The sequence below is a fragment of the Scophthalmus maximus genome, chromosome 5 (genome assembly GCF_022379125.1).
Source record: "Scophthalmus maximus strain ysfricsl-2021 chromosome 5, ASM2237912v1, whole genome shotgun sequence".
NCBI lineage: Eukaryota > Metazoa > Chordata > Actinopteri > Pleuronectiformes > Scophthalmidae > Scophthalmus > Scophthalmus maximus.
In genome coordinates, this window is record NC_061519.1 from 9550001 (window position 1) to 9570144 (window position 20144).

Here is a 20144-nt window from a genome sequence, read left to right on the forward strand (position 1 = left end):
CTTCAGCCATTAGTTGTCCACGCTATCTCTAAACGACTCGTCCACTTCCCCTCTCCGAAAGCCACTGACTACCCCGAACAATCCTGACTGCACCAGTGGATACACGCTTGCATGCATAAACGTTCCGGCCTCCAGTCATTTCTTTATTCAAATTTGGACTGGATCCGTTTACAAAGGGCATCACAGCAGCGGCTGCGATATTCAGATTTTTCTTTTTGTTTCTCGTGGGAGGCAGGAGTTTACGTGACATATTTTTTTATTCTAGCTGAATTATATAACTCCTGGGGCCTGCAAATGGTGTGCTGAAATCAATGGCCACGGCTGGTCATTTGACAGAGAATTAAAAGACTATAACTATTTGATGAGTAAATTATATATATTTTTTTTAAAGCTAACGTGGCAAACAAAGGACAGTAAATTGAAAAACTTTCTTTTTACCTTAGCTGGAATAAAGAAGTTCTGACAGAACGGATTATCATAGGAACTTTTGACATAAGTACAAGAAATAGCAAGTTCTGTTTACATGTAGGTATTGTAGGTATTGACTGCACAAGGGGCAGGCTTTATCAGTGAGTGTGTGTGTGATTGTGTGCGTGTGTGTGTGTGCGTGTGCGTGTGTGTGTGTGTGTGTGAGAGAGAGAGAGAGAGAGAGAGTAATCATAGCTTGATAAGCAATTAAGTTAAAGGGACAGCAATTAACTGTGTCTTAATGAGCATCAAGTGCCTGTCAACTGATTGTATTACTAAAGATTCGGCCCCATTGTGAGCCTATTAATGGAGACAGGGAGACGACAGATAGAGAGTACGTGTGCAGCCACTAGCTTACAGGAACAGGCTGGCCCCTGAAAACCCCATTAATGCAGTTAGGAAAGTAAAATAAATGACCGTAGGACACGTGCACGTGCGAGTGTGTGTGCGTGTGTGTGTGTGTGTGTGTGTGTGTGTGTGTGTGTGTGTGTGTGTGTGTGTGTGTGTGTGTGTTCTAGGTGTAGCTTCAGTGCAGAGCAGTCTAATTGTGCCCCGTGGTGTCCACTTGGCATTTACTTGTTTTCGAAGGAGGGGGGCTGTCCAATGAGAAAATGTCAAGGTGTCTGTGAAGCTAAGACCACTGCTGTCTGGAGCTATTGTTTTAAGGCCGGAAAATGATCAAGTACATCAATGCAGGAACAAAATCGTCCCAGAGGCAGAAGGAGAGAGGGGGGGGCAACAGAGGAGAAAGAGTCAAGGAGATTTAGTGCGCGGCCAAACCGAAACTACTTTAAATGTTCATCCTTTTGTCTTCGGCTCGACTCGGACTTCATTCATCTCCTACGTGTTTCCACCGCCGCCCCCACGTTGTGTAACAGCGCTTAAGCTGGTTCCGAGCACATTGTGAGAAACTGTCAAATAAACTCGCTGTGCCGCAAAATTGGGAAACTGTTCAGTCAGCATGGAGGTAAAGTTGGTTATTCAAACTGCAGGGCAGACGTAAAAAAACCCCCAAGGATGTTTAACGATGGCGGCCAGGACGACCGAGGTGAACATCTAGACGGTGAGGGTTGTGCAGGGTTGCTTTTTCTTCCTGATATTGTTGCTTCAATCACATTGAAACACCTTGTGGTCTAATTGCCTGTTGCTGGGAGGACGGCCAAAAACTACCACTACACCCCGAAAAAACACATTGCGTCCACAGGTGCAGTTTGTAAAAGAAGGAAAAATGAGCAGCTCTGACTGTACAGAGTGTGAACCGCCCAAATACTGCTCTACTTCGAAAGGGCGCGTGTACATGTAAGGGTCGCTCCGTCGCCTGGTTCATGGAGGAGGCTTCTGACTTGTGTGGCTGAAACAGTCAAATAACCGATTAGTCAAACTATTTTTGAGAACAGCTAGACATTTTTTAAGTTAAAATCATTTCTCATTTGCTGATTTATTTATTTTTATCTTTTAGTTATTGCTCAGCAGTTCAGACAAATAAGAATATATACAGATAAATATTGTATATACTCTGTACATATATGAAGTTTACATTGTATATATTATTTCCAGGGTTTTATATTGCATGTTTATTTATTTATTACCTTTTTTATGCTGATGTTTCCCTTTTCACAACCCCCTTTGTGGCTGTAACAGTGGGACTAATTAAGGAATATCTTGCCTGGTCTCATCCAATCTCAATTGGAAGTTGTCAAAGGCATGTTATTGATGAAATGGTTTCTCTTAAAATATTTGGCATTTTCAAACAGATAAATAGATAGATAGATAGATAGATACATGGATAGATACATAGATATTCTTTGGTTGTGACAATACTTAAACCCAAAACAAATTACTCGTCCCGGAGCTTTATGTGTAAATATTTTATCTCTAACAGAGATGCTAGAGTTTGATCAGGACTTCAGGAGCGGCCATTATTATGCACTTTTTTTGTAAAAAAAAAAAATCTTGTTCTGTTCTAATTACAGTGCCGGAAATTAATAAATCATGGTTCAGTGCCATCAATTATTTTCCTTATTCATTAAAATGACAGATGGCTTTAGGACCTATCTATAAATGCTTAAAAAAAGCTAAATGTTGTTGTTTTTTTAAATCCAATTAAAAAAGCAAATCTTGCTGGTGTTACTTCTGTGTCCTTCACAGATTCCTTGGCTAAAAAAGAAAATACATAGAGGACAGGGACATGAAAACAGAGAGTATAGGAATAAAAACACATGAATTCAAAATATCCCATGATTCATTCATTCAGTTGCAGTAAATAAAGATGAAAGCCACAGGGTTTGCACTGTGGTGTTTCAAAAGGTCCAGTCGTACGATGGAAGTTCCCAAGTGCAATCCCCAACCAAGCTCTAAATTACTAAAGATAATGCAAATAATCTTTCAAGGAGAGGTTGGGAAATATGGGATGTCCAGAGTGCTCACTAATGCATGCGCTGAAACCTTGGCTCGGGCCTTGGATGTTGGCTGCATCTGTCTTTCCTTATTTGCCTGTAATAAAATAATCAATAGACTCATGCTCCTGAAGTATAAAGTACGGTGGCTTTTTCCTTTACAGTGTCAACCATCTGCTCAGCTCTCTGCATAATACGACTGCAGTCAGACCTGAAATCTTCGGTCTGAAACACAAGACTAGACTCCTTAACTTAGCAAAGCCTTGACAAACACACACACACACACACACACCTGCCTGTCAATCCCCTCTTGGTAGCGGGAAACAGCGAGACATTTGACAATGAAGCCTCTTATGCAGAGGGGGGGAAAAAATGTTCAAAGACACAGCAGCACTGCATAGGAGAACCCGGAAAGAACCCACGCATACGCGGGGAGAACATGCAAACTCCACACAGAAAGGCCCTGGTTGGTTTGAACCGGGATTCGAACCCAGAACCTTCTTGCTGTGAGGCGAAAGTGACAACCACTACACCACCGTGCAGCCCTGCCCTCATCCCCTTTTTCTTAAATGTTCCTTATTATGCCACTTTGCAGAAGAAGTAATAAACAAAAGAATCTGATCTAGCTTAGAACGAGCCGAACTTTGAAGAGAGCCATAATTGATCATCTAAGGAGTTTATGCAGATCTTAATTAATCCGGAGGAAACAAATGAAGAGAGTGGAGGGGGGGAGGAGAGGCTCCTAACAGGGTTGCTTTAAGGAGGCATCACCAATCAAAGAACCTAGTGAATCATCAATGAGTGACTGCAATTAACATAAGGCTGATTGTTTGCAAAAAGCTATCAATCCTGTGTTTCTTATCATCTCACATGTCATAACACCAATAATAAATGGAAAGCATTCATATTAAAGCCTTTGTGCTTTAAAAAGAAAAAAAAGATAGTGAGAAAATGTGATGAATTAAACGTATCACACCGGTAACAGTTCAATACTTTTGATATCATTGATGAGAATTCCAGCAACGAGAAGAGCCGAGGTGAATCCAATTTCGACTTATCGAGAAGTTACCTCAACCGCTTTTCATTTGGATTCATACGAGTTGTGGGTCAAACTAGAGAGTAGCGTTTTTTCCTGCCGCAGTGCAAATTAGAGTGAACAGTTCCACAGAAAACACGTCATTATCCCGTTGCGGCTGAGAGGCAGCAAAACACCACATTCCGCCAAAAAACTCTCCTTTCATCTTTGTGCTTTTTTTCTACGTCGGTTGACTTCTTTCTTTGGCTGCATTTATTTCTTTTCTGTCTTGAAAGCCCTCGTTTGTTTTTTTTTGCCATCTTGACGGCACCGTCATGTTGTCTTCCCTGACGAGGCGGTAAATGCGGCATCTCTTCTTTTATTTTTCGACATTCCTCATGTCGCACCGGCGTGATGGAAATGAGGGTTGAAGCAGTGGTCTCAATGTGCTTTCCAGTTTTGGTATTAACGCAACAACAAAACATGGATGCTCTTTCTAACGAGGATGAAAAATAAATGATTTTATCCTTTAATTTGAAGTCATTAACACATATGCCTGCATGTCATGTCGACTATATACCACTGTTTTATGGGCAAAAAGGCAGCAGACATTTTGACACGTCACAGTAGGAAAAAGGCTGAACTGGCTGAATTCCATTTAGGCTTCCTCAGTTTGCGGGTGTTGGTCATGTGCATGCTGGCTCACTGTCACACAAAATCCTGTGTGGCATCTGAACTGAACAGAGGCCTCATTATTGTTATCATGTAACACGTGTGCTTTTTCTATCGCACGTCAAAACGTCTGTATTGACAAAGCCTACATTCTCAGCACAACAATAATTCCACATGGGAGGTTTTTTAGTAACTCTTGAAACGTCTTTAAATAGACACTGATTTTAGAACTCAATCAGTCCGAGCGGATGAGTATTGAGTTGGCTGTTTCAATCACATCGCAGGAGACTGATAATAACTCAACAACAGCCATGGAATGTAATGCCATTTTTTTCTTCCTGTTCACTGTCTTTGAAAAAGACCAAACCAACAATGTGCTCATTTCTCTCAATGCCAAAGAGGGAGGATAAGTACATATTTAGAGCAGGTCACAAATATAAAACTGCAATTTTTTAAACAAGACCAGGAGTCTCAAGCCATGCTGCTATCCCTGTGATACATTATTTAACTAGGCTGCCTTCCTCACATTGTACTGGCACAAAACCTCAGTACGGCCCTTAAGTAAAGATGGACATAATGGAGTAAATATTTTGAGCCGCAAACAGAGCTGGAAGGAGAAGAAAAGAAACAGGGATTTTCCAAATTATTATTTTCTGAAGAAGACCTTTTTTAACACACGTTCACATCTCAATAATTCCCCAACTGACATGATTGTTTGAGAACCTCCCAGGCTGCGAGGAAAAAGACAGCTTAATCAATACCCTGTGCCACTTTCACCTGTCTTATCTGTTATTTCCTGAGACAGTTTGTCAGATCCTTCAAACAATCGGCCCGCAGCTCACATTGGGGGCACACCTCTTTCAAAGATGACACAGTGTGATATTTCATCATATCGTTGATAGATTCTTTTAGTTGTACAATGCACTAATAAAAAAGAAATTGCGTTTTGTCTGAAAAGCCCGTGTGGAGCACCAGTGGAGAATCACGCTTCAGCTTCCTCAAGAAAAAAAAAATCGGAATCCCCCCCAAAAAAGAAAGAAAGAAAAGAAAGGCAGCAGAGGATAAGAAAGGTGGCTGTAGTGCGTCAGTGGTGGAAATTAACCTTTGCAATTAGTTAAGTAGACAAGTTTTACATTACATACTTAATAACTGAATGTTGGCATTCACTCCTCTCCTAGCCGACATTTAAACAATGCAAAAAAAACTTTGGGCAAATCTATTCATGCCAAATCAGTTGTCCCTGCTCCTGCCTGGTGCCCAAACACGGTAATTATTATTTTTTTTCTCACATTCACGATCATCATACGAAACTAAAACAGCCGCTTGGAATTTTTGCAGCTGTTTATTTTCTAGTTGGTATGTATAAATAGTTTCAATGAAAAGCATTTAATATTGTAATAATGCCATTTCATAATGACATCATCATGACATCGTTTAAACCATGCGATGACAAATGCTTGGTTGATCTCAGTGAGCTGTAGATCTCGTCACTAATCTAATAAAAGTTACAACATATGACATTATTTTCAGACTTCCTAGTGACATCATGGTGATGTTATTATTCTACCATTTGATCATGAATGATTATTTTTGATTCATTTTCTGGCTTCTTTATTACTGTCATATTATATTACATGATGGGGAATCATTTTATGATCCATGTATGGTTTACGATTGTTTCTGAAGCCCTATATCATTTGCGTAGACATCAGATATGTTGACCTTTGAGGGATCAGCTCCAGAAGATAATCATCTAGAGATACTCTCCCAGGTACTATTCCCACCAAGTTAGGTGAAATGTGTATATTCTGTTTACATTGTACTATATATTGTTTCTGTTTTTCTAGTGCTCATATTGCATGTGTAATAAAGGATTACCTTATCTTAATTTTAAAAGTGGTAAACTGATATGCCAGTTCAATTTATTTCTAGTTATTTATTAATGTTTTTTACCACTAAAACTACATTTAAACTGTAAAAAAATGGCCTTTGGGATATTATCAAACATATTATATATTATATATATTATAATATATTGCAGTGTTATTTTCAGAGTTGGCATGGCCCTTGGTGGCAGGGAGTGTGGGGCCCACAGTGGTATCTTTTCATGAGGCCTGAAATGCCTGGCGGCGCCCCTGATCTTGCTCTCTTAATGGCAGATGTGTTGACAGCAGAGATGATGAACGACGCAGGGACAAAAGCTGACAGATGTGATGAATACGACGTCAAATGGCTAATCAATCTCGTGTGGGCAGGAGGAAATGGACGAAAAACAGCAGCAGGGATCTCCTGGCATGAGTCAGCGGAGGCACAAGGCTCCGCTTGGCAACGTTAACATGTGCGCATGTGGGTCAGCGGAGCACGTGTGTGTGTGTGTGTGTGAGTGTGTGTGTGTTTGTGTGTGTGCACGTCTGTGTATCCAAGTGTGTGTGAAGCCTTTTCTAGGTCTGTGATGCATGACCTTGTCTTTACGAACCAAAATGGACAGGAAGGCTGTGTGTGTCTGTGTGTGTGTGTGTGTGTGTGTTTGTGCGTGTGTGAGGGAGTGTGTGTTTGTGTAAGTGTGTGCGCGTGTGTGCGCGTGTGCGCAAGACCCGCACTGCCTGAAAAACTCCAGAAAAACACGGCCCTGCTTCCTTTTCACAGGTTGTTAGAAACACTGGCAGCAGCCCAAACACATTGGAAGAAATATCACGGCGAAAAAACAACTTTGAAAGGGAGTGACAAACGACTGACTTAAAGAATAATAATAACTTCACCGTGGCGCGGGAGCACGAAATATAAGGACTCCAACTCGTAGAGGAAGAAGGAGGGAGGTGGAGGAGTGAGTGAGTGAGTGAGCAACTATCTGTTCGCCTACACATTGTTCGAATGGCGGACACTCCCTCCTTTCCTCTTCACTCTTTCTCTCTTCACCCATTCTCCGCAGAAGGCCATTACCATGTCCTAGATCATATGCGAGTGTGTGCACGTGACCTGTGTGTGTGTGTGTGTGTGTGTGTGTGTGTGTGTGTGTGTGTGTGTGTGTCATCGTCTACATGACCCAGTTAGACTCAGAATGGTCTTCCAGAACATTGTAGTAACCCACTCTGAGTCCTCAGTCTAAAACATGCATTATATTTTCTACTCTCACCTTTTTTTTACTGGCTATGTTTAGCTTCTGAGTAGTTTTCTCCACATCCCGTTGTACTCAAGGACACATGGTGTACACAACATCAATTACACACACACGCACACGCACACACACCTGGGCATACAAAAATACACTGTCATTTTTTTCCAAAAAAGAGCCGACATTCAGAGCAGTGTCATCTATTGTAACAGGAGAAAAGCTGTGAGACTCACGGTGGACAAATTAAAAAGACAAGGATCAAAATCGCTGCAGTAGAATCTGCGATGCTGTGCTTTTTATTCCACATACTCATCTTCCTCCAAAACCTGGAGCCTATGTTACCCACAATGCAACTCGGTTGAGTCCGAGTTCAGGGTGGGTTACGCTGGTATCCAAGCCTCAAGCTTCAAACGGAGATGAGGAGAAGTCTGGAAAGCTCACTTCTTTCGAACTCAACAAACTCACACACACACACTTGCACTCGTAACTGGCCCAAGTGACACCACATGAGGACATTTATCAGATTTCAAACAGCTCCCTCTGGAGGCTTTACACAACTTCCTCCCACACATGCAGTAGTAGCCTGTATACTCCCCCAAGATCTGTAAACATACTTTGATAAGTACAGCTCCCCTTTTACAATTTAAATGCAATAACGAGATCTCACCCTAACATCCTATTTTAAGCGTTACATATTTTCATAATATTGATCGGTTCTTTTTTTCCCATGAGAGTGTAAGCTCAATGAAAGTAGTTTCAAATACACTACAGTAGAAGTGTGGCTCCTGGGGGTTGGCAGTGCTGGTGCAACAATCCATCTGTTCAACACTTCGGTCCAGATTAAAATATCTAAACAACATTTTTTTGATGGATTAATGTTAAATTTGGCAAAGTCATATATGTTTTTTCTGTGATTAAAGACTAATGGGTTTTTGTGATCCCCACCAGTTTACCTCTCAAACAGATGTACAGATAACACAGCTTTCTCCGTAAGTGACAAGGCTGGGTTATATATGGCACACTATTTTATTGGACGGTTTTGGTTCGTTTTCACAAAGAACTGCGAAAGTACAAGAAGTAGGACACACGCACCAAACACACCTCTGTCTCATTTTCACTTTCTAATGTGTCCCCCAACAGGATTGGTGACATATGGTATAAATGTGTCACCATAGTTACCAAATGATCTTTGATAAATATACATTATAAAACGGGTAACTCAAATCAAGCGATCTGATTGGTTCATAGCCGTGGTATTTTGAGCGTTTTAAAAAGTTTAGAGAAGTCTTTAAAAAGACTACACTTGTGATTGTTTCAGCAGATGAATCTTGAAATAATGCTGAAATCGCTTATATAAAATCCGGTGGTCGGAACATTTTGTTGTGTTGCGTTGCTTTCAAACTGAAATCGCACAAGAGTCACTGACTCACTACCCACGTCTAACATTTACAGTAGTAGTACAATTAATTTAAGAAGGTCTGGTGATGCTCTGTTGGAGATCAACCAATCAGAGTCTTTCTTTGGGAGACTAGACTGGTTGATTAGTTAAAGAACAACTTAAGGTCAGCTTAAAATCTTGGTTTGCTTACATCCAAGGGTTTGAATGAAAACCTTCTCACTTTCTAAAATTGATGAAGTGCACTCACGTCACACATTATTCGTGGGTACAGGTGCAACAGAGCACGCGCCTGACCCCCACCAACCGGATCGTTCGACCTCAGGCTGCAGTGAAACACTGCTGCTCCTCAGCCTGGAACGAAGTCAGCCTCGATGTCGGCACTGTGGCATTATGAAACTGTGTCACAGTCAGGCAGATTGGTGCATTTTAAATTTTAACCACTGTTCTAAATCCGTCAATTAGCATTGGAAACGGGTCATAATGCGCCACAATTACCTAACTGTGAGAATTCAAAAGGCCAGGAAAGTTTTCATTGAAGAAAAAAAGGAAAAAGCCATTTGAATGTGGGCGGTGCGCAATGTGTTATTTGTGTCACATTAGCTCAGATGGACACTCCATCATTTCTGTTTACCGTGCACTGTCGCCTCGTGTCATCCCGTAAGAACCGAGGGAATTATCCTCACCAACTTCTGGTATTCATATTAATCATTAATTGTGACAACCCTGTGTGTATGCTGCAGGCGCACACACACACACACACACACACACACACACACACACACACACACACACACACACACACACACACACACACACACACACACACACACACACACACACACACACACACACACACACACACACACACACACACACACACACACACACACACAGAGAGAGAGAGAGAGTTCTAACCTGTTCCTTGACGGAGGCGAGGATGGCGGAGGTGGTTTCAGACTCTGAGCCGTCTCCGTTGGAGGCGTTGAGGACGGGGCTCAACATGGCGGCAGCGCTGGCAGTGCCTCCTGGAAAAACAAGGGAACTCTTTTTACTATCATTAAAGACACGCCGGCATGCCAGCATTCGGGCTGAGTGGCTGTCACACTTACACTCACGGACACTCTTGAACTTAAGGAAAAATATGCATACAGATATGGACATTACGCGGAAGGAGGACACACACACACACACACAGCACCGGCTTAGAGGGGTTATCGAAAAATAGAAGCTCGCTGTCAAATCAGATAGCAGACATCTATTAAAATTTGTATTTCAGCCCATCAATATTGACCAATGTGACGTCCATAATGCATTTTTACATGATAATTCTTACATCACTGATACCAGAGCAACATTTTGACCAACTGATGTTTTCCCCTTATCATTTACATTTTCTCTCTGGCCTATTCATGTTCAGGGTCAGGGAGAGATGGAGCTTATCCCAGCGTGCATTTGGCAAAGGGCAGTGACACACCCTGGACGGGTGCACCAGAACATCTTTGGAACATGAAATCTAGGCCAGTGAGAAGAAAGAGAGTAGACGGCTAGCGGGGATTATAGAAGCAGTAATTCAGGCATTAAAATAGTAGAAGGATGTCGTAACAAAAAGAGTAGTAGCGGTATCACCCATAAGGTTTGTGACAAAATGAGCATATTGCTCCAGGGTAAATTGTTCCAACAAAGGTATTTCCAATGTTGGAGAAAACAGAAGTGACATTATGACTGGTAGTCTGGTACTAAAAAAAGGGTACAGTAACCATCTGGCACACATTTACAGCAAACGACGCTACAGTTATTTGTACCTGAGGCAGTACAAGTCATTGTACCTGAGGTATCGCCCGCACAGCCAGCATATTTCTCTAAGAGGCAGTAATGATAATGGCTGTAGTAGCCGACTGCTGCAACTATTTGATGTCGCTAAGGAGTGTTAGCAATAATAAAAGCAGTCCAGTAATAATGTATCGTAGACCGGTGTGTTCGTTCATCTCTCGGTATTGTCCAACTTCCCCAAGCTGCTTGTAGCTCTCAGCCCCAACCCTATTAGCACCTAGATGATTTTCAAAACATATTTCTGACCCAAAATACTTTACCTTTTAATAAGGTCAAACAAGTTCTTTTACACAGATGGCGGATTACAATTGTAGTAAATGTTACTTAAATGAGAGTTACTAGTGCATTTGTTGGGATTAATTCAAATAAACTACAGCGTGAGCAGTCATTAGTAATGAAAAGTCCTGGCATACAGGGTAACATTGTGGCTCAATTTTCAATATCTTTAAGAGAAAAACAGGAGCTCTTGTGGCACAGGGGACGGAAATGGACAGACGTGACACTTGTCAGTGGGATCTTTATATTTGTTTTTAATATTATTTCTTGACAATAAGAAAAAAAATCCAACCTCCTGCTTTAAGCGCTCCAATGACAGATTCTCAGATTTTACGTACGAGGAACTTGAAAAGGGAACTTTAGATACTACTTGATTTAACAGCTACAAACTGTCGCCCTGAGTACTTAAAGGAGTTGTTGCAGTGACAGTATAGACAAGTCATAACAGTGAAGAAGCAATAGTGATAAATAGATGAATCAGTCACCACATCACTACATGGCATTCATTTTGATAGTGTAAAGCCTTATATCATCATCAATAGCACAGTTTGCAAAACACACAGTTTGAACAAAAGACACAAAAACTAATGCTTTACAACCAAGTAACAGGGTCCTGGCCTGGCCTGGCCTAAAAACACACACACACACACACACACACACACACACACACACACACACACACACACACACACACACACACACACACACACACACACACACACACACACACACACACACACACACACACACACACACACACACACACACACACACACACGCTTGATGCCATGTGTCATCCTGTATTTGACCAAGCGTAGGAGGACACGGGCTTCACATGTGCCCTGTAATCCTGATGCCGCACAGAGCTGGTCTAACAGCTGCAACAGCCAGCTTTTACACAGTGATGAAAGGCTTGTCATCTCATACACTCACACACAGACACAGACGCAGACGGACCACGGAAAAGGCCGGCTGTCGGCAAGAGGCAGCAGTAGCGTAGCCGAGGTAGTGAAAGCAAAAGTGAAGCCTGTGAGCAGAGTGGTGGGATAAGAGTAGGAGGGCGGGAAGAGATGGGAAGGTCAGGGGAAAAGAAGAGTGGAAAGAGAGTGAGAATGACAACATACAGAGGGGCAGTGGAGAGGGGGAGGTTTGGTTAGGAAAAAAAGGAGGAGAGAAGAGTATCGCTTGCTGCTAGGCAACAATCTCTGGTCATTGAATGCTGCTAATATGGCTGACCTGGCTCTGCTCGTCTTCCATTTTTGAGTTTGCGCTCTCCCTCTTCACCTTCCCCCTAATCACATTTTAGATCACCTCCCACCTTTCCACTTACACTACATCCCTATCTCCTCCTTGTCCCCCCCCCTTCATTCCTTCGCTCCTCCTCCTCCCTCCCTCCCTGGTTGCCTTTTCTGCCTCTCGACTTCCTCTCCTCTCTTTCCCTCTCTCCCTGCCCACTTCTGTTCACTTGACCTATTTCTGTGTCTCCTCGACTTTTCTGCAAATTTCTGCTTCATTAGGCAGCACGCAGCGGAGCGCGACACAAGGGGAATGACGCGGTGGGTTGCATTTGAACCTGCAACACTACAGCGCACCTCGGCCCTCCGCGCTCCATCTACTCCGAGCAGGCGCTGAGTTACAGGCACTGTAACTCAGCTGCTTATCTGACCTCGTGACATCACGACATGCTTCACAGCCATCACGGCATCTTGCTTTCCTCTCTTTCTTTTTCTGGATTCCTTTTGGTTTTTCCCTCTTAAGCTGTGCCGTCACAACTTCATAGCATTATCATGTGATGTGTTCCCCTCTACACTGTCCTCTCCACTCGACGTTGCTGCCTACTTACCTCCTTCTGCTCAAACAACTCCTCCTCTGTGCGTCTACACTCTTCCTGTGGTTACATCACACACAATATCATCACTCTCAGTATCACTTCAGCTCATCCATCCATGGAACACAAGATCAAATCCTTCTTGTACTATATTTGCTTTTTCCTGTGAAAGGGAGGCTTGAATCCCAGTGATTCAGTTTGTTGCCATGCTGCACAGCAGTCTCCTAAGCCTTCATTTTACAAGTTAGAGAAATTTAATTTATGTTAATTTTCAGAGACTCCCTGTACTAACTTGCTTTTAATACATCATCATTAGTTCACTTAACTGTGGGGAATGCAAAGGACGTAAAAGTTGGAAGTTCACTCACATAAGCGTACAATTGATACCTTTAGGCATGACTCATACAGTCATGCATGCAGTGTTAATATAGGGGAGATATAGGCCTTTCTAACACCAGCTACATCACTGTTCTTTGTGAAAACATACAGCAATAGACGTGACATTGTATTTGTTGAGGAGCATGCATAATGATGACCTGATCACACAACACTGTTTGTACAAATTCCATGATTTCATTTTTTGAAGTCCATTTAGTCATTTACCTCCCTTATTGTGTTTATTGCACAGCCACACTCACTACGCTGGCACAAGCAACACCACTTTTCGTGTCGTGCATTTCTTTCCTACACCGTGTAGATTGTTGTTTTTTCTATACAAACCTTTCCGGAAGGCAGCGTTCTGGAGCAGCAACACATCCTGCAGACTGAGATTAAACTTGAGTAGTACGGGGTCAAAGAAACTCTGTGATGGTAGCATTAGAATAAAGCCTAATGCGAAAAAGCAATAGGTTTGGAAAAGCTTTGTTTGATGCCAGTTTAGATATCGCAACCTCCTTAAAGCTATAGTAAGATAGTAAGGAATTGTCTGTTGGTCCACCCTTTGGTCCTCCTGAAATACATCAACAAATGTTGGATGGATTGCCATCAAATTTTGTACTGACATCCGTAGTCTGAAGAGGCTGAATCCTATGGAGACCCTCTGGCTTTTCATCTCATGCCACCAATGAATAACATATCTCGGATTTACACGGGTTTGCATGTATTACACACATCCATGTCAAGAATGAATTGTATATACCTTGAATAACCTTTATCTTCCAGAACAGTAAACTTGTGACCATGGTTAACTGCTAAACCTTTGCGTGTGTCTTATCTGTATGTGATTTCTGTTATTCCCATCCCTGACCATATGATGGGTTCGCTGGTGATACACTGCTGCACAAATAATACAAATTCCTCTATACTGCTGGTATATCAATTCTGTTTCTGCACTTTGCGTGCATAGTGTCTCACTTTAGTTTATCTGGGAATGTTTCATCCATATGAAACATTAACTATGGCAGTACGTTCAAGCTCGAACTTGAGCAGAGAACGGAGAAGGCTGCCCAATTTGCCTATAGAACAAAACAAGAGCAGCTCTTGGTTCTGACTGTACAAACAGGGCGGACAGCCAAATGTAGGTCAACTCAACAGACCGTGTCCAAGCCCTCATCACACAACTGACCAGTACAAAGCAGCTTTTCCCAATAACAGCCATCACAACTGGGTTATAGAGGCCCACGGCCTAGCTAGAGACAAGACTTTGAATATGGATTAGGCCTGAGGCTTTATTTTACTGTAGTATAATCTTGGGTTTTTAGGTCTATATTTCAGCGCCGTAATGCAGGGGTATTTAGCCCTGCATTTCAAAAGCGTTAATCTCTGATGTTGCTGTTACGCTGCAAATGCAGATCACCACACTATGATTGACGTGGCTGACGTGGGGAATATGGAGCTTAGTCTTTTGACCCTTTAAGCTCATCACTCAGGTCTGAGACAGGCATGTTTTGGTGGAGACAGAATTCATTGCAGATCAGCAGCAAATCAGCTAAATGTCAATGTGGAAACGCAATTTTCCCTGTGCTACAAATGCACGTGTGTTGAGCACTTGCTTTTCTGTGTACGTGTGTGCATAGAGCACTAGACCATTGCTTGTCTTTGTGCGTGTATTAGTACGTGTGTGTCCCTACTGGGACGGCAGTGTTTGTTATGTGTTTGACGGGCAGTCCCCTGTCGCCTCATTAAAACTTTCTGCAGTGTTTGGTTTTGGCTTCACCAGTCATCTGTCCTTTTTGTCTAGACCGTGCGCTCCCGCTTTCAAGATAACAACACTCTAACACGTACATTAACAATGTAATTAGCAGTGTCTGTGTCTCATTGTGTATTTATTAAGACCCGGCGTCGACAGCAGAGATACCTGTGAGAGCTCTGTGTTGTGTGCATGGTTTTCTTTCTGCCTTGTTTCAGAAACGGCTCAGTGAATTAGGCAAAGTAAATTAAACATGGGGTACCGGGGACGGACGTTTGCATGTAAATTCTCTGATCTGCGTCGACTCCTGAACACAACAGAGGAACAACTCACAGTGCAAAGAACTCAATTGCATAATGGTACCTTCAAGGATGATTGCTAAATTCACTTGAGCAGGGTTAATGCTGCCTAACAACTAAGGCCAGGTACAGTGTACTGTATTACACAATGAGAGTCAGAGAAGGTTTTATCAAGCAGCAACCCTACAAATTATGTTCACTAATTTGCTTTGCCGATTTTGAGGGGAAGAAAACAACACAATTGCCTAAATGACATGCTCCCTGTGGTGTCTCTGACCTTTTGTAATGGGTAGTGGTTTTGAATGTCTCACTCAAGTGTGTGGCTGTTGCAAAACTTCCACAGTGCTAATGATTTCCCATTATTCCAATGAGAGACATAATAATGCACATAAGAAATACAGCAATATGCCAGTTAAGCCAGAGAGAAGAGGACGTGTAAACATGGATGTAAATAATGCAAGAAAAAAAAAACTGTACAAAAATTTTACATTTTACAAGATAACCAATTCATTCATGACGTTTATTGTAGCGCAAGGACATTTTGGTGAGAAATACGTGCACATACTGTAGATGTGATCTTTGTTTAAAACCAACCTTATAAGTTCACTGGCGGTGTTTGTGTCACTCCGTTAAGTGCGACATCCTAATAGATACACTAATGAATAGTTTTAAAGTTTTATTAGTTTGACAATGGATCCAATGGTGAGGTGTAACGTGAAAGGGGTCTTTAGAAATGAGTTTGTGGGACCAACTTCCTAGATATACAGTAGGTTACCCATAACCTACCTCTGACAGTTTGGTCATGCTCGGAAAAAGCACAGGTTTAAATAATAATGCTGACAGTGCAACTAGTAACACTATTAACTTGACATGTTTTGCCTACCACGTCAAGTCAAATTGTCCGCTGCAGAACAAGCTCCATATGTTTATGAAATTGAAATGACTTTTAACTACAGAACTGTTGCTGGCAGACAATGGCAGATGGCCTTACAAGCATCATTAAGGGTTAATCACCCATCTACTAAATCTATGCAGGGTAAAAGTCCAGATGCTATTTGGACATTTATGATAAGCGAGCACGCACGAGCACGCACGCGCACGCACGCGCACGCTCACACTGCCAATCCACTTCAGAGGTGCCTGGCTCACTGGTTATGGATCAAAATTCAATTGAGTCTGAATGATTGTTTTTTTGTTTCCGTTTCGCACCTCTTCATCTATTTTGAGCATATGAACACTGCAAATCTCATTGGAGTTTGTCGGTGCGTGGTAGAATGTAAAGATGATCACACAATCAAATACTTATGACGTGATGATGAACTTCAACTACTGCCCAATGGGCTTTGATTTTTATTTTCTTCCTTTCTTCCCAGTCACACTTCACATGTATGCAGCTAATTAGGGATGCAAGAGCAATAAATGTAAATATGGGCAGGAGGCATCGGAAAGAACAATGTGACCGACATGAGAAGCTCAACGCGGTCGTCTGACAGCAGGTGTTATGGGAGAATTCATGCCGCTGAGGGATGACAGAGGCTTACTGAGGGTTTTTAAGGTTTAAGAAACCTTCAGGCTTTTAGCCAAAGTAGACACTAGAACTAAATATGGTCTGCTAGACCTTGGTGACAAGCACATTAGCACATCACAACACGGAACTGAACTAAATGTAATCTAAACTACAGAGTAGACCTGATTCATTGATCGAGAGGAATATCACAGAGAATTGCAAATACAAGTGACCAGGTGGAAAAACAATGTATGTGGAGTGGTGGCGACCCCCTACAGTAAACTTATCCCCCTCTAACGTTGTAGACTGTATCACCCTGTCCCAGGGCTGCCGGGAGGTGACTTGAGCAGCTCCCTCCCTGCTTATGGCCCTATATCATCACGTCTGACAAGGTTACAGTGTATAGTCCTGACATATATAGACTGGCCTGGTTCCAGAATATGTACAAGAGTTAAACTCTTGGGGGGGTAGATACCGGTACCGATATTAGTATCGTAAAACATCTGAGTAAAACATTTACGATACTAATATATTGGCTGATGTACGCAATGTTAAAAACTGGCAGTGATTCATAAGATGACGTTATCTTACCCTTATGACGAAGAAATGTAATTGAGGCTCAACATTTTACAAGTTAACCATAAACGTCATTATAATTAATTCATTGAAAATATAAATATATGGTATAATAAATGCAAAAATGTTATTCCGTAAAATAAAAGTTTGAAGGCTCCATATAGGCCAGTCGACAGAGAAATAAAATTAATAAATGGCCACACATATGGCGACAAGCATGGATAATAAGCTGTAAACGTTTCGTCAACTTCTCCTGGCAGCCGTTGCCAAGCCAATCCCAACCCATCATCAGGGTAGACAAAATATCAGAAAGTACAGTGGGCAACTCAACAAACACCACACTGAGTTTAACTGGTATCCACCACCTGCCGAGAAATCCAAGCACCCTGAATGCAGTGATTCTACTATCAAGCTTCACCTTAAATATGTCCTTTTGCCACAGACACATCTGACTATAGCAATGAAGCTATAGTCACCTCTCATGTGGTTTGTAGAGAGGTGTTTTGGTTGGTTGGATTTGACAGTGAGAGAAGAAACCTAGCCGAAGGGAAAACGCTCCTCGTCAACTGATTTGCGCGTTAGGTGTGAAAATGCCTCCTAAAGTCAAATGGAACGGACAACATTTAAAAGTGAGAATCTAAAGGAACTAGCTTCAAACTCTGAGCGGAGACGTCATCAGAGGGGGAGCGGGCCTATGTTCCAACAGCCAGACATACTCAAACTCGAGTGTCCGCCGATGATGATGATGTTCCCACAGCCCTATGTTCCCACAGTTCCCAAGATTTTTTTCCAAAATTAGGCCCTATGTTCCCACATTTCTTTTTTCATACATTTGTATCTGATTGTATCCCCCTTTCTCCAAATTTGGTAGCCAAATACACCCAACCTATTATCCAGTAGACCTAACCCTAATTTTGAAAATGTCCTAGAAATGTGGGAACATAGGGCCTAGTTTTCAGTGAAAAAAATTTCTTAGAAATGTGGGAACATAGGGCTGTGGGACCATTGGGCTGTGGGAACATAGGGCTGACCCCATCAGAGCTTTTCCAGCTCCCAGAAATAGGGACTAGTCGGGTCACATGAAAGTGAATGTAAAATCCTATCAGCTGTGATTTCAGTGGTTTTCGACTGACTTCTCGAAACATTCAATCAGCGCAAACATAGTACTTTTTTTTTTTATAGCAAAGCCCTTTAAGATTTTTTTTTCAGCCACATCCTCAAATCCTCAAACAGACAGTGGATTAAAAATAGATATTCAATCCCGTGCAAAAACAAGATTTACTGTCCTACCTGATGGGAAGCCATTAAAAGTGGTGTTTTTTTAATACACCCACAAGTAAATGATTTAGCTGGACTGTACAACCCTCAGGGAAATTGCACCTTGTTACATAGTTTTTATGCCTTCACAGTTATGCTATTGAAGGCTCCAGTTTTTATTTGTGCTAAGTTTAAACTTCACACGCGGACTAAAATAAACATCCAACAGTGGAATTCAATTAGCATTGTTTCTCTGTGATCCAAGTCTGCTGTTTTAATTAGGGATGCTAGTGAAGGCGCTAGGGGTGTACACGTCTCTAGAGGCTGGCCAATGCCTTCTATCCGCGCTTTTACACACACACACACACACACACACACACACACACACACACACACACACACACACACACACACACACACACACACACACACACACACACACACACACACACACACACACACACACACACACACACACACACACACACACACACACACACACACACACACACACACACACACACACGTATGGTACACGACTAATGGCCAAGTGGCTATTGGAGATAGGTTCATAATTTGCAGTTAATTGTGGATACACGTGGACCAGGGCATTTTCAGTATTTGGAAATGAAGCAGCTCGATGGAAGCCAGTAAAGAAACTGCAGTGAATTCTATGTCTGTCAATGGCACAACTCATCCTTATGTTTCCAAAACTGTTTGTGTGATAGACATCATTAGTTTGAACTAGCTCACATGATACGGCAGGCAAAAAAACGCTAACTACAGCTACATAACGTCTGCTCTGAAATTGCCTCTGCATGTGTGTGCATCTTCAACTCATCAATGGACAGCACAGGTTTGGAGATACTAGCCTGGGACCCAAAACGAATTCTGGGAGCTCATTTCATTTGCTCTGACAGAATACGGTCTGCATCCCCTCCAGACTTCGGTCCAATCACAACAGATTATCTGATAATGGGCGGGGTTTATACCGTGGCGCAGAGAGGAGCGACTGCTGTAAACAACCAAGGCGGCCGCTGATGAACGCGCATATGATTAAAAGGACCCCATATTTTTTTAATTTCTCCCACAAAAACGGAAACACTCGTTCACAGGCATTGTGGAATCATCATCACAGACATCTCCTCTCTGCTCCAGTCTGTTGACATTTTGATGTCGCTCAACAGACGGCACGTGATTCGTCAGCGTCCGTTGGTAACGCCTCTTGGAAATCGAAAATGAACCGAGAGGTCCCAGATGAATGCACATTTGAGCATTAGTCTGGCTACGCCGGGCTACGGAAATACAGGTGTATGCTGTCAAATTCTACCAGACAACAGACACCAGACAGAAGTGTTATGTAGCTGTGCTTCCACTGCAG

General features: G+C 42.2%; 1 protein-coding gene across 5 annotated transcripts in view; it reads right to left on the reverse strand.

The window, feature by feature from the left end:
* The window catches only part of ctnnd2b (catenin (cadherin-associated protein), delta 2b), a 153939-nt gene that overhangs the window by 108183 nt on the left and 25612 nt on the right, over positions 1-20144 (reverse strand). For all 5 annotated transcript variants that reach the window (XM_035635200.2, XM_035635199.2, XM_035635202.2 and 2 more), the window contains exon 2: positions 9978-10087. In XM_035635200.2, coding sequence (XP_035491093.1) covers positions 9978-10064 — 87 coding nt within the window. In that variant the 5' untranslated portion in view covers positions 10065-10087. The remainder of the gene's footprint in view (positions 1-9977; positions 10088-20144) is intronic.